Below are 14,528 nucleotides of genomic sequence, written 5' to 3'. Positions count from 1 at the left end.
CACCCAGTGATGAAGCAGTTGTCTTTGAGGGCCCCTTTTCTTTACAGACCATCAGGAGCAAAGGAAGAGCCTCAGAATGGGGCTCATTTCTGCTGGTCTGTTAATAAACTCATGGTAATACGTGGCCCTGACCTGGACAGTTTGTAAATAGATCAGACATGTTGGGGGGAAAGCAAAGAAAAAGTTGTGTGGATGCTTCTGCACTCAATTGAACTGCTTTTACAGTTGCCTCTTCCAGCTACCAGGCATGACAACATTTTACCAGGAGCTTCTTTCCTGGAGGCACTGAGGTTTGTGGTATCTGACAAATAGTTTCTGTCCTTCATGCTTTGACTTCATATTCTTAAACAATTTTTCTTTGCACTTTCTTAGGTCCTGTCACTTCTTGGGGTACATCTGTGGTTTGGTGCATTCATACTTGAGAGTCTCTTTCTAGACAAGGCTGACTACGATCTCCTTGCTGCTACTCATTAAATCTCAAAGTCATAGAGTGAGTTTTTTTAAAGTGCAATGACATTTGTTAAAATATGCACATTATTTCATATTACAGAGATCATTTGACATTTTTCAACTGTGTGAAATTGCAGGGAGGTGTGCCCTAGTCTAGAGTTCTGGTTGAGGTGCCTTCACCTTTCTGAAGGCAACTGCAGAAGCAATGTTCTCTGGAGCAGTGAACACAACCAACCTGACCTTCAAGATTGCTTGTGCTGTAACTCCTTCCTTCCTTTTTATTAGCTCATATTTCTTAACATTATTCCCATAACAAATCTTGTTACAGCTATGTTTCTCTTTTTTTCTGCCTGCCTCTTTCTCTTTGTAATTATTTGAGTTCCCCTTTCCCATCCTTTTGCCCATTCTGTCTGCTTTTATTCTTACATGAAATTACCACTTAAATCTAGGATTGTCTGTCTTTTGCTTCTGGTGTTAGAGAAGATTCTGAGAGAAACTCCTGATGTAATTTCCTTTTCTTTTGTAATCCCAGTCTTAATTTCTGTGGGGTATTTGTTACTCATTGATGACATAAGCCCATCAAGCAGAAGGTGCTTCCTGGTATGTATATAGGAATGTATGTTAATTTATGTGATTTTTCTGGAAAAACCATTCCTTCTGTCTTTGATCCTTCTCCTTTATTCTTCCAAAAATCTTTTTCCACAAGACATGTTATTATAAGTACAGATTTCCCTATCTTCTTCTTCTACTTTATTTTCTCTAAATAGTGACTCAGATACGCACCTTGATAATTTGTGGTTAGCCAATTTTTTCTGTTTCTTCAGTATTTCAGTTTTCTCAACTAAACAAATAGTTCAAACTCATTTTGCAGTCTGTTTCAACTTGCACTTACAGCTGTTTCTCTTGTCCCACTTGTTAAGAATTAGCACTGCTTGTTACCACTTCTCATTCAGCCTGGCATGTTCAACTGAGCCTCACTCTGAGTGCACTGAGCTTTTAGGGAAACCCTGTCTTCAGAAGGGCTTCCCTCAATGCAAGTTAACTGGAGGCAAAAGTAACTGTATTAGATTAAACACATTTGCATCATTTGAAGCCTTTACACCCATCCCTGTGTTTTCCAGTATTCATCAGCCCTCTGTATAAATTCTTAGATTCAAAAATACATTATGGCAGTGGGAGAAACTGCAAAGCAGATGCACTTTCGACTAGATATATTCATAGAATCATTAAGGTTGGAAAAGACCTTTAGCATCAAGTCAAGCCATTAACCTAGCACTTCCAAGGACACCACTAAACCATGTCACTGGGTGACACATCTACAGTTCCCTGGGCAGCCTGTTCCCAGTACTTTACAACCCTTTCCATTAAGAAATTTTTCCTAATGTCCAATCTAAACTTTCTTTATCTGCTGCTTCTTGAGGCCATTTCCTCTTTTCCTGTTGATCATTACCTGAGAGAAAACCAACTCCCACCTGGCTACAAGCTCCTTCCAGGGAGTTGTAGAGAGCCAGAAGGCTGTAGAGAGCCCTGAGCCTGCCCCAGCTCAATTCCCTTCTCTGGACACACTCCAGCACCTCAAAGTCTTTCTTGTAGTGCAGGGCCCACAAATGACCCCAGGATTCAAGGTGAAGCCTCAGCGGCACCCAGAACAGAGGGACAGTCACTGCCCTGCTCCTCCTGGCCACACTATTTGCTAACACAGGCCAGGATGCCATTGGTAAAGATAAAAGCTTCTTTTTTCCAGTAAATATTGGGAAAATAAACAGAAATAATGCAATTTGAGTCTTAAAATAATCTGACCAGTGTTACCATGGTGGCATTTGCTTGTAGCTTTTTAATAGGTTGTGAAAGAAGAATTTGCTAGTGGAAAACACATTTAAATGTTTTCTTGTTTTGAAAACATCTTTCAGACAGGGCTGAAACAGTGCTGTTTTTCCCCAGTGAAGAAAAATGGTTCCCTCAGATTTTTAGTTCTGAATGAAATAGTAAGGCTGACTAAAAGTCTCTTATCAGATGCTTCATAGCTTTTGGGGCCATGCCTGGAGTGGCTATAAAGCACTGATTGTATTTGGTTTTTCTCTGTAAAAGAGGTTGAGCTTACAGATACCCAAACCTGCTGGGTATTTAACTGGAAAATGCTCCTTTATGCCGTAGCAAAATTGCTTTGTTCTGCAGTGTGAACTAGCTGATTTTCTCAGCTGTTTGATGCCAGCATATTTGCTGTAAAAATAGATCTATTTTCTCAGCCATAAAAAGGACTGGATGTTTTGATCTATTCCAGTGATAGCAGAATCAAGCAGTTGCAAGCCAAAGGATGGGTCTTGGAGCTGATCCTGCCTCCTTTGCTGGTCCTGCTGCAGCCTGCACTCCATGTAAGGTGTTTGTACATCTCTGGGATGAAGTGGGAGAAATTAATTCTGGGTTCAAAGGTCTGGACAGTGAGGCAATAAAATCTACACCTAATTAATGCTGATTATTTGCCCCCGAGTTTCAGCTTGATACCTGTGGTAGGTCTTTGTATATAATGGATATGTGCAGATGGGTATATTTAATGGCTAATTTCTGTTCATTTCATTTAGATTTAATGTGTGAGTGGGGCATAGCCTCCTACTACTCATGTTCTTAAAAAACAGCTTTCTTTCTCATGGACTGTGTGTCAAGAGACTTGAAACTGATTTTCAGTCAAGTAAAACAATAGCATCAGCATGTTGGATATGCTTTAACTGTTCAGAAAGCAATTAAAATTAAAGAAACTGGAGAAAGAAGCAATATATCCTGGGTTTTCTCAGACAAAACAGTGATGTATTGTAGATTCCCTACAGAGTACGAGCCTTCTCATAAAGCCCTTTTAATATCTTGAGCATGTCTTTATTTTGAAGATTGAAATTGAGATGCCAAAGCAGTATCTTTTTCTCCTTAATGGTCCAAAAATGAGTCTCTTGTTGTTTGTTGAAATATTCCTGCTAAGCAAACAAAAAATTACGTCATTCTCATTTGGTTGTCTCAAGAATTTACTGAATTCAGTGTCTCATTGAATTTCAATTTCAATTAATCAAATGCTTGCAAAAATTATTTTAAAGAATCCTTTAAATGCATTAAATTAAAACCCAGCCCTGTGTGCAGGCAAATCCTATTAGCAATAAAACAGCCTATTGTTGGCATTGTGTGTTCTTGATGTTGCCTTGCAGTGAAAATAAAACCTTGATTTGTTTTTCTGTGGTATTAAAGGGGCTAGCACAGCAAAGCTGGAGCAGAACTCACATGACTAAGCTCCTGTAAAATCCTTGATTATCTTTAGCTCCCCAGTCTCTGTAATTAGAAAGCTGTTTGTAAATTTACAAACTGAAAGAATGTTGATTTGTCTACTTAGACAGTGCTATTAAAAGTAGGAAAACAGCACTGGCATGATTAATCTGTCTGAATGTTTTGATCCTATACTGAAATACTTCAATATTGTGCATCCCAGTTGGATAATTTGGCTCCTAATTGAGATTTTAGTGTCTGTTTTGCCTGTCTACAGCTGCAACATGGTGTCTGTAATCTGTCTCTTGTTTATTTACAAGTGGCACCTCCAAAAATGATGCTGGCTTTTAAAATCTAGTGAATGTTAAAACCTGAATTTTGAGGTCACACTAAGTCTGGCAAGTCTTACATTGTGTTTATCAAAATCTCCATTTTAAAATGATCCTGCATTTCAGAAAAAAACCCTTCCCTGTCTTCCTAGGTGTATGTTTCAGGGCACTAAATCGAGACAATCTCTTCTCCTGGCTGTTTTGTCTCATTGAAAGATAATAGAAATCCCATATTTAGACAGGAAAACTTGGATGGACTGATGACACAGATGTACCATTCTGGGAATATGGGTGAGTCGAGGTTTTGGTCCAGCTGGGCAGAAACACCAGTTTACTTGGGAGAGGAGACTTCCCTCTTCAGTACATGGAGATTTTTCCACAATAAACAGTTTTCCTGTGGCCTCGATGTGACAGTGATCAGCTGCCCGGGAGAACGGAAGTCTGATCACAAGGTAAAAAATCCCTTCCTCTACTGACAGTCTTCTCACAACCATTACTGAGGACCATATCAACTTCTGGGGTACACTTTGAGGATTATAACAGTTGAAACAAAAGGTCTCTTCATGATTGAAAACAGAGGTCTTTCTTCTTCTTCTTCTCTTCCCTGGGAGCAGCAGGGATCTTCATCTCCTCTCCTCTCTACTCAAACTTATGGGATCACAGCCATTTCAGTATCTGCTTACTTTAGTACAAATGCCTCTGCTCATATCTAGAGTTAGAACATTCATCCACCCCTTAATACATCTTCATGTGTTATAGGGAAACAAGAGTCTCTTCTCCATAGCTTAAAAAAGAGAAATTTCAGTCCACGACTCTCCTCCTTCCATCATCTGGGACCTCACTCTTCCCTTTGTCTCACCTTGGTGTTTTCATGCTGTTTTCTGTGTGTATCTTCATCTTGGCCCTGTTCATTCAGGAGAGAGAACAAAGTATCTGCAGCTCTCATTCTGGGCAGTGAAGGAGTTCATACCTTGCCAGTTGGGGTGGAGTATTTCAGGTCGAAGAAACGGTGGTGACTGCTCTGGCTGCATGGCTGTTTTCTGGCTTTGCTGCATTCAGTGCCAGCCGTGGGCTGATGGTCTTCCCTGTCCCCTGCCTGCCAGGCAGAGGGTGGGGAGGAATGGGCCCAAGGCTGCTCTGGGCCAGCAGGGCAAGGGCTGTGGGTTCCCTGGCAGTGCCGGGGTGGGGGAAAAGTGGGACTGGGAATCTCAGCAGCCTCACGGGAGGGGAGGCCCAGGGTCCCCCTTTCTGTCAGGGGCCACGGCTGAAAACGGGGCTGGCATCAGGGCCTGGACAGTGTCACTGTACTGAGGTTGGCTGGGAAAGAGAACTTCCCAGGGTTTGTTCGTTTTAAAATGTGAATCTCACAGCAGCGTCTTCATCTCTCTCGGTGGTTTAACCAGTTCTCAAAACCAATCACCGATTGGTTTTTGTCAGACATAAAGGAAGACTAGCTGCTCCTCTCAGAAAAAAAATCACTTCCATAGGTTGTCTTTAGTTCCAAAGCAGCACAAGTTCAAACAGCAACAACAATCTGGTTTTCTCAGAATTTTGTCACACTGCTGAGAGAAAGCTTGGGCCAAGGCTTTACAGTTTAGAATCTCCACTACTAAACTAAAAGTGGTGAATTAAGCCAGTTCTAGGTGAGTGAGTTTGGCCACTCTAGCTCTACATTGTGGAGGACCTGGCCTTCATCATTCCCTTTGGCAACTCTCTGTGGTGCCTGAGCTACCTGGAGGTCTCTGTCACCTGTCGTGCACACACATTACCTTAGGCAGCCACACAAGCCTGTCTTGCCTTGCTCAGCTGGCACCGCAGGCTTCTTTGCAGCAGCCTCATTCCTGGGTTGTCTTGAGCAGTTGAAAGGTGTCAATTTGGTACAAAAACTCCTCAGAGAATATACTCAGAGCATACATGGAGAAGACAGAACCTCAGGATAGTTTCAGCAGAGGTTGAACAGTGATGCAGCAGAAATGAGTTAGCAAATAGTTGATAAAAGTAGCCAACCCAGAAGAAGGGTATCACAGGTGAGGTGGATGACACCAAAAGGCAATGGGTGCTGCTCAGAACAGAAACTGCTTGTTGGATCCCACTGGGTAGGAGATTCAGTAGGAGAAGTGGCCAGAGAGGAAGGTGGCAGTCTGCACAGCTGCAGGTGCCTGCAGTTTAAGAGGGTGAATGGGATGATTAAGGATAAGTGCCTGAGTTTAAGGGAAATGCTCTTGATCCCGCTGCAAACAGTTTCAGTGTTTTCTTGTTTTCTGTTGTCAGAAGATAGGTGGTATATGGAAACTGCTTTCACCAACAGTTCAGTACATTTAGTGTGTTTAGCCCAAAGCCCACTGTGATTTTCTAGCAGCTCTCTGAAACAATCTCAATGAGCGCTTTTTTAAGATTCTTAAATTCTAATGGTGTTCAGAATAAATAATGGTTTGAGTAATGTGTTTTTACTTGTTAGCTTCATAAAACTCTTCCAGGGGAAGAAAAGGAGGAAACCTGAAAGACTGATTGCTGGCTGCCTTTGGTAACTCTTTAAATCTTTTTTTGGGATCAGAGGGAAGAAACACCAAGTTGTATTGAAGGGCAGGGTAGCTCCTCACAATACATTGCCATGGGTCATTCCAAGCTTTAAGTGGATGTTATGAATATGCATGCAAGGGACTGTGTAGAATCTTTGGTTTTGATCAAATCATTTATAGACTGAAAAAAACATGATTGTTGGGCCTGAACACTTGGTGATAGAGGATATCTTCACTGGGAGATTCCTTGGCTCACAGATTGCAGGCTGGCCCCGTGTGTGATTGTATTGCACAGACATAAGTGACAGATGCAATTCCTTACAGTTTTACTGGTGGTAAAAGTCAGAACCAAAATAAACTGGTTCAAGTGTCCAGAGCACAGGTACTGCAGAGCCTGCAGTCAGACATGCTTTATGTGGCAGGGAGTCAGTATGGACATAGGGATGTCTTTTTTCCTGCACTAGCCAAGCTTACACAGCACTCCTGAATTCTGCTTTTTCCATTTGGGTGAAAATTTCAAGCCTCCCCAGGGTATAATGAAAGTGCAGAGAGGGGATGGTAATGGATTCAGTTTTGTCCTAATCAAACTGCAGTGGCACTGTGTGGTTTGCTTGCATTCAGCTGAGCATGATAAGAGCAAGGTGATGCAGCTGAGTCCCAGAGACAGCTTCCTCCAGGCAGCTCCTAGAACAGAGGATGGGGGAAAACATCAGTCATTTTCTATCTACATGACATTGATTAATTGCTCAGAACTGCCTTTTGGTTACTGCTGTGGTTTCCTTCAGTCCTCCGAAAAGGCTGCTCAGAAAAGCACATTTAATGTGGTTACAGCATAAGGAATAGCTGAGAAAAAATGAATTGAATGCTTTGTTTCATTAACTGTCTTTACAAACAAAATCTGAGGGTTCTGTTCTATGAAGTCAGCTATTTATGAAATTGTATTTAAATTTTTGCTTCATTTGTTTTATTGTTTTGTATTAATGTTTTAAATGGGAAAATTGAGGTATGGATTAATTGCAATAATGGAATTTTAGTTCTCAGAGGCTCTTTAATCTTACTGAATTGTTATCACAGGATGTTAAAATAAATAGGTCATTTTATAGCAGTGTTGAAAATCTGTGTGTTCAAAGCAGGTTAAATTCCCTAGATGGAGTAAGACTATAATGCCCTTTTTTCTTTATCTTGTCCTTCTGTCAAACTTGGCAAACTTGTCTCTGTTTAAATAATCTGTGAAACCGTTTTCACACTTCTCTGCAAATTGCATTGTGTTATGTCTTTTGATTCCTAATAACAAAGCTGCACAGGAGTTATAGTGGAATCTCCAGCTGTTACATCATGGAAAAAAAACCCAAAATGATAGTTTTTTTCTTCTGATCCTTAGTACTGCAGTCATTCTTGCTGATAAGCCTTCTTTGATATTTGTGCTTCAACCTTTAACAAAATGTCTCGCATTTATAATTTGGACTTTCTGTCAGTTTACTGTTTGTGGATGCAATTGAGAATTGTGCCAAATGGAGACCTCCAAAATGCTTCCTGAATTTGAAACCAGCTTAGTTTTGAAATTGCTATTTGTTCTCATTTCTGCAATAAGAAATCTTTTTAACAGGATATTAACAAAGGCTTTTGAAATCATAGTGAGTACTGAAAAGCTGGAAAATACTTTGGATCCAGTAAGATAGAAAAATAGCAGCAGTGGATGTGGCTGGTGTGAGCAGTGAAGAGGAATGGGGCAAGGGAGGCCTGATGGAAGAGTAGCAGGGAACTTCCTGCTGTAGACTGGGATCATGGCCTGCTGTAATGTGTTCAGCAGAATCATCTGTCAGGATGTAGCTCTTCGGGGTTTCAAATGGTGGGATGAGGTTGCTCAGCAGTGGAATTCCTAGATGTACACATTTACAAATGTATATGTTTATATTTTGTGGGTTGTATATTCCTAATTCACAAATGCTCCTTAACTGAAAGGTCTTACTAAGGGCTGAAAAGAAATTGAGATTAGGTTTTTTTCCTTCTATGTAAAAGCATTTGCTCTGGGTGTAACTGAAGGACATATCTATCAACTCTTAGGTACTGACACTTTGTAAAACAAAACCTGCAATTAATAATGTATGTACTTGAAATGCTGCAAAGATTTCTCTGGTAGTTTTCCTGCCAGATAAAAAAAAAAATACCTGGTCAGAACTTAAATTAAATGTAGTGCAGATAGAGAGCACATGACCCATAGAGCAGGAAGGGAATAGGCTTTTGTGGCTACAAGGTTTTAGTCCAAGATGGTGAGTGTATACAAGGGATACAGTGGTTTTCCCCAGCCACAAGTGAAATAATCAGTAATTTGGGTGAACCTCTGAGAAGTGAAGCATCAGCCACAACTCAGCACCTCTCCAGGTTTAACTGCAGTTAGTTTGACTTAGGTTTGTTGTCAAGAGCTTTGAAAACTTAACCTTCTGTAGAAGTTTAAAATTCTTTTAAAATTCTGGTTAATTGGGAACAGCTTCTCATGCAACATGGATGCAATGCATGTTTGTTGTTACTGTGAGTGATTCAGTACTGTGACCAGGGCAATTCCCTTCTTATTTTTTCAGGAGAGGCCCTGAGAGGAAAGATCACAGTCCGCAAAAACAGAAAGGATCCGCGGTCCCTCTTCATCACCCTCTCAGTGAAGGACACACAGCAGACCTACAGCCTTCAGTGAAACTCTGTCCTTCTCTGGGAGGGGTTCAATGCCAATGCTGCGTTTCACTGCTGATAACCATTCTGAAGCACCCAGAAATGGTGAACTCTTGGGTGGGGGGGGGTGTGTGTGTATGTGCACACACAAGAATATGGAAAAGTTACCTACAACTGAGATTTACAACAAAATCAGGTTCTGCTGCTTCATGTGGCGTGAGGAAAGCAAGAAGGATGGGTGTGGGTTACCTGGGACTGGTAGGTGAGAAAAAAATGAGCCTAAAGTCTTGCTGTAAGGAATAATAAATATGATCTCTCAATAATGTTTTATTCTTCCACTGGCAAAATCCTTGTATAGTATTTTTTTGTGAAAGAAGCAGATAAATTGTGCGTCAGTACACCTCAACAGTGGCTGGAAAATCCCAATGGGAATTATTTTGGAATTCCAACTGCAAGATTGCAGCAACAAAGACGGTATTTTTACTACGCTTCTGCAGTTTAAAAGTTGTACACATTTCAGTTACGTTTGTCTAAATAAATAAACCTAGTGTGATACATAATGCAGTTGCTGCTTTCCTTGTGTTCTGTGTAATTGGAAATTCTGTCTTTCCTGTGATGGCTCATTTATTTGTGCCTACAGTTTTTTTCTCTACTAACCTGTTGGGACAGAGGTGGGTGGAATTGTGTATCTTAGCAGCTTTAGGAAAAGCACAACAACCAAAAAGAAGTTGCTGGAAGGGTGGGTTTGCTTTGACTTCTTACAGAAACACTGACTCTCAAGAGTTGACTGTTCAAGGGGGTGTGTATGTAGGTATTCATTTTAATTCCCTTTAGGTTCCTTAAATGTCCTGATTAACATGTGGATGGATGTTCAGGAGCTCAGCTCACATAACAGGATTGCTCAGGTACTGATTTTAGATCCCTCAGTTTATGCAAATAGTGCAAATTATGCACACAGTTCTTAAATTCTGTCTATTTTCAGGATAGGCTTTACAATAAAAAAAAAACTTTAAAAAATGAGACAATTGCACACACAGGAAAAATGAAAGATGCAAGTTTTATTTCCCAGTAAAATCTGAGAAATGGAAATGTGCTACAGTTATAAACATAGGTGAGTCCCTGTGTGTTGCTAACACTTGTCTAACTTGGTGACATAGATCCATTTTGGTGTTCAGGCCCCTTTCAATTAGAACTTTTTTACACTTCTGGAAATTTTGTGTAAATGTTGCTGTAGAAGGCAAGAAGAGAAGAAAAAGAATGCAAAGGGAGAGTAGTGCAAAGCCCAATAGAGAGTTTATGTAGCCTTCAGTTGCAGGGCTAAAAGTTAAGCTTGAAAATGTGTAAATGCTATTTTAAAATAAAGAAACAAAACCTCCCAAGAAAAACAACTGTGCTGAGAACAGAGGATTTGGTATCATCTAGCCAGAAGGAAAATGCTCTGGAAAGACTTTAATTACTAAAGCCTGAGGAGGGTCATTTAATAAAGGCCCTGGATTTTTCAAAGAACTTCAGACACACAAGTGGACACAGATCTAATGGTGACTGTCTCACAGCTTTCTGTGGAAATAACCCATCAGTTATAGGGGGCTTTTTTCAGTCTAGCAATTGAATAATATGGGATTCATCTGACAGCACAATCAGTTATTTACATTTCCTAATTGTAACTCTTAAGAATTAAATGTTGTAGGAAACAGGATCAATGAACACTCACTTAAAGGGATTCTAATGATTGAATCTGAGGCAGAAAAGCAGAAAGTAACTGTTTATAGAGTAGAAATGCCCTTGAATTTGTCCACTGACAGATAATAATCCTTCATATAAATGTGATCCTTTATTCTATGGCACATGGTCAATGTGGCTAAAGATGCAAATAATCTGTAGGTGAATTTTAAATAAATAAACAAACAAAATAGTGTGGAAATGGCTAGTATTCTGCATAGGTCATGGAAACATTTTCTCCAGCTGGTAGGAACAAGTTGTTGATCAGTCATTGGTGTATCAGTTTTTTAAGTATATTTTAACAATTGGGGTAGCCACAATTTCAGACCTAGATTTATTGCTTTAGTGTGTGCTCCTGCATTGAGAACAGAAAGAAAAAAGTAAGTTGTAGAGAACCTAAATTTCACTTACCCTCTGACAGCATTTGTCTGTTACACCAGCTCATCTAAATTTGCAGCGCTGGATTTATTTCTTTAGCAACATTTTATGTGACAAAATACTTCTTTTCTTTTCACCGGCTAAGCAGTATCAAAATTATATATCCTATGGGTTAGATCTCTGTAACTTGGAAATTCAAATGGGGCACCTGCCTCTCTTGGACATCTGTTTTCTCCTGTTCTTCCCTCTCCTTCCCTGGTGCTGCTGTGGGCAGGTGCAGTTTTTGATGCAGAAGCAAACCCCACTGATGGCTGCTCATTCTTCACCTCATGATTCTTATCTGACACGATCCACAGCACTGTTTACTGCTGGCTCATTTCCAGAGCATCTCTTGTCTCTGGCCTTTGGATTTTTCCTGCTCTGGTGTTTTTTATTGGTTTTCATTTTTGTTTGAACTTCTAATGTTCCCTGACAGCACTCCCTTCTTTCTGATGACCAGATATGTCCTGTTTTATGCTGCTCCTTTTCTCCCTGATCCTTTCATTTGAAATGTTGAATGTGCAGCTCTGCTTGGGATTTAGATTTAGATTTGCTGTATGAATCTTCTTTGCTTCAGCAACCGGTGCTGCTCAGAGCGTGCTTGATTTGCAGGCACAGCAGAAAGGGGATGGAGATGCAGTAAGACAGATACAGACAAAGGGTTGTCACAGGTCTTGAAATGTATGAGTAAGTTGTTGTTGCTAATGGTGAACTGCCAAAGCACATTAAAAAAAATCCAATTGTATCTATAATGCATATCTAGGAGCATATAAAGAAAAAATAAATACGATTGGTAATTTCAGGTCAGTTATCAGATGCATGAAGAAATACAAAATGGAATTACAATACCTTAATGTGTAATTTCATGCATAAACAAAGCCTTTTCTTCGACATCAGAAAATTTAGGGCCCTTAATTCACTTCATCAACTCATTTTGTGAAACTTCCACTCAGCAAAGTGCAAATGAATACATGGGGGTAAAGGAATGTCTGTTTTCCAAGAGGATAAAATTTGCCTGACCCAAATTGCAGGTGGCAACTACAAATATAATGGGAAAGTATCTTCATTTGCAAAACCAGGGAACCTGCATGGTAGGTATTAGCAATGTCATGGGAGTTTGTATATGGGAGCGTTTTTGGGGTTTTTTTTTGGGAAAATATGTTTTTGCTGTGCTTAATAATGAAGTCCAGCACTTCTGAAGAACATTGCATGGACAGAAGTTTTTAATGTTTAATCCCATAGTTAACCTTTTTCTCAAGGAGTGTTCTTTATCAGCAGTTATCAATCTCTATTCATGCTGAAGCAATTTGCAGCATACTTAGCCCAAAGTCAGAGGAGTTAAGATTGACCAGTGATTCATAAGTTATTTTAATACTCAGATAAAACCTGAAGGTTGGCCTGCCTTCTACTTGCAAATCTGTGCCCAAAGTCTGTGTACTTGAAGGTAAATAACCCACCTGAAAATGGTATGGATGCTCACAGCTCTACTTATTATTTAGATGTTAATGATATGTTGGTTTTTGGGGTTTTTTTAATCTTGTCTTCTGCAGTGCTTTTAAATGTTTAGCTAAGCTGCAAAATTATCTTGCTGCTTCTACCATCAGAGAGCAGCTAAGCAAGACAAACTTAAAAGCTTCTGGTCCTTGGTTACTGAATGACTCTTCAGTGAGCACCATGCTGGGGTCTCTTAACAGGATTTTTTTGTGTACACCTCAGTTTGACCTTCTAAATTCTGTCCTGTGGGTGTGCTGTAATGAGAAAGATCCAGCTTCTGTGATCCAGAGAAAAGCAAAGCCTTGATTTCAAATAAAGCTCTGCAGAGGATTTGGAAAGCTGCTTTGGGAGATACAGCTTCTAACTGAAAATGTAGGCTGCTAGCGAGGTTTGAAGAGTTTTATTTCAAGGATGTTTCTCTGCTCTCTGTTTAATAGTGCCTGAAGTTCCCAGCAGTAATGACTCTGAGCATCTTCTGTCCCTGGTTTAAATTAGCTGAAGGAAAAATTGCAGAAGTATGTCTTCCCTGAGGTTTGTGGAATGACACAGCCCAGCTATTGCTGGCTGGAAGAGGTAGGAGGGGGAGCTGGAAGATCAAGGGTTGAAAGTAAAGGCTTGTGTGAAGACTAAAGTGATGATTTTATTTTTAGAAACCAGGTTTAGAGGTACAATTTGCTACTGCTTTTACTACATGGATTAACTGCATAGTAGCAGCATTTAGGAGTTTTCAAAGGCAACAAAAAATGAAGTTGTGGTATATATCTGAATACACACACTTAGAAAGGAATGGCAAAGACATTTTACATTTTGTTTATCCATGTATTGACAGATGTTAAAGTTGGAGAAATAGTGACATCTAATTAAAAGACAAGTACCTTATTACATGGAAAGGGAAAATCTGGCTTTTAATGTCATGAGCACTGCCGACAAATTTGCAGAAAGACTTAACGTGATTAAATAGGTGTAGGAAACATCCAGTTTTAATTGCTTTTATATAACTGGACAGAAACCTGAAGTTGATTCCATTTTCCCAGTTTAGTAAAAGTTTAAACACATACTGTTTGATATAATTTTTAACCTTACATTAAATTTTTAGGTCAATCATTAACTTCACAGGGAAAACTGGTATTGGTAAATACTAATTTAATGGTATTGTTGAACAGCAAAGACAGAAGGAGAAGCCTTCCTGCTGGTGAGGTACCATGACACAGGAATTAATAATAGGATATTTTAAAAGCTCGTGGTTTTTCAGCACCTGAATGTAATGTGTAAATGTCTGTTCCCAGTTAGCTCAGAATTTTTATCTGCTTTGCTAATTCCCATATATCAAAAAAGAAAGAAACTTCATTTATATCATTTTCTGAAGGGCAAAAGTGTTACTGGGTTTCTTTGAATTATGATGCCTCCAGGTTCCAGAACTCTCTGAAGTCTTCCACGGTAAATGAAAAGGCCTCACTCATCCCACGGAAAAACTCTACCATGAAACAATCAATTTCTGGATTTATAACATTTCTACTGCTGCTCCTCTAACAACTAACCAAAGTAAAATAAAAGACTCTTAATGATAGCGATAACAAATTAAAGAGGAATAAAGCTTACTCAACATGTTAATTCTATTTTCCACTTGGGTACTACTCAAAACATCAGTGCAAACAGAGTGAGAACAAGTATGTCCCCTGGAAAGCAAACTGGC

At 39.7% G+C, this 14,528-nt stretch overlaps 1 protein-coding gene across 1 annotated transcript in view; it reads left to right on the top strand.

Moving 5' to 3' along the window:
• Positions 1-9,675, top strand: part of PRMT3 (protein arginine methyltransferase 3) — a 55,658-nt gene extending 45,983 nt beyond the window's left edge. The window contains exon 15 of the mRNA XM_062494529.1: positions 9,121-9,675. Within this exon, the coding sequence (XP_062350513.1) occupies positions 9,121-9,230 (110 nt within the window). The 3' untranslated portion in view covers positions 9,231-9,675. The remainder of the gene's footprint in view (positions 1-9,120) is intronic.
• Positions 9,676-14,528: the final 4,853 nt, after the last annotated feature.

This window comes from Cinclus cinclus, chromosome 6, assembly GCF_963662255.1.
Source record: "Cinclus cinclus chromosome 6, bCinCin1.1, whole genome shotgun sequence".
NCBI lineage: Eukaryota > Metazoa > Chordata > Aves > Passeriformes > Cinclidae > Cinclus > Cinclus cinclus.
Note: the sequence above shows the minus strand (reverse complement) of the source record. Positions and strands in the feature narration are given on the sequence as shown.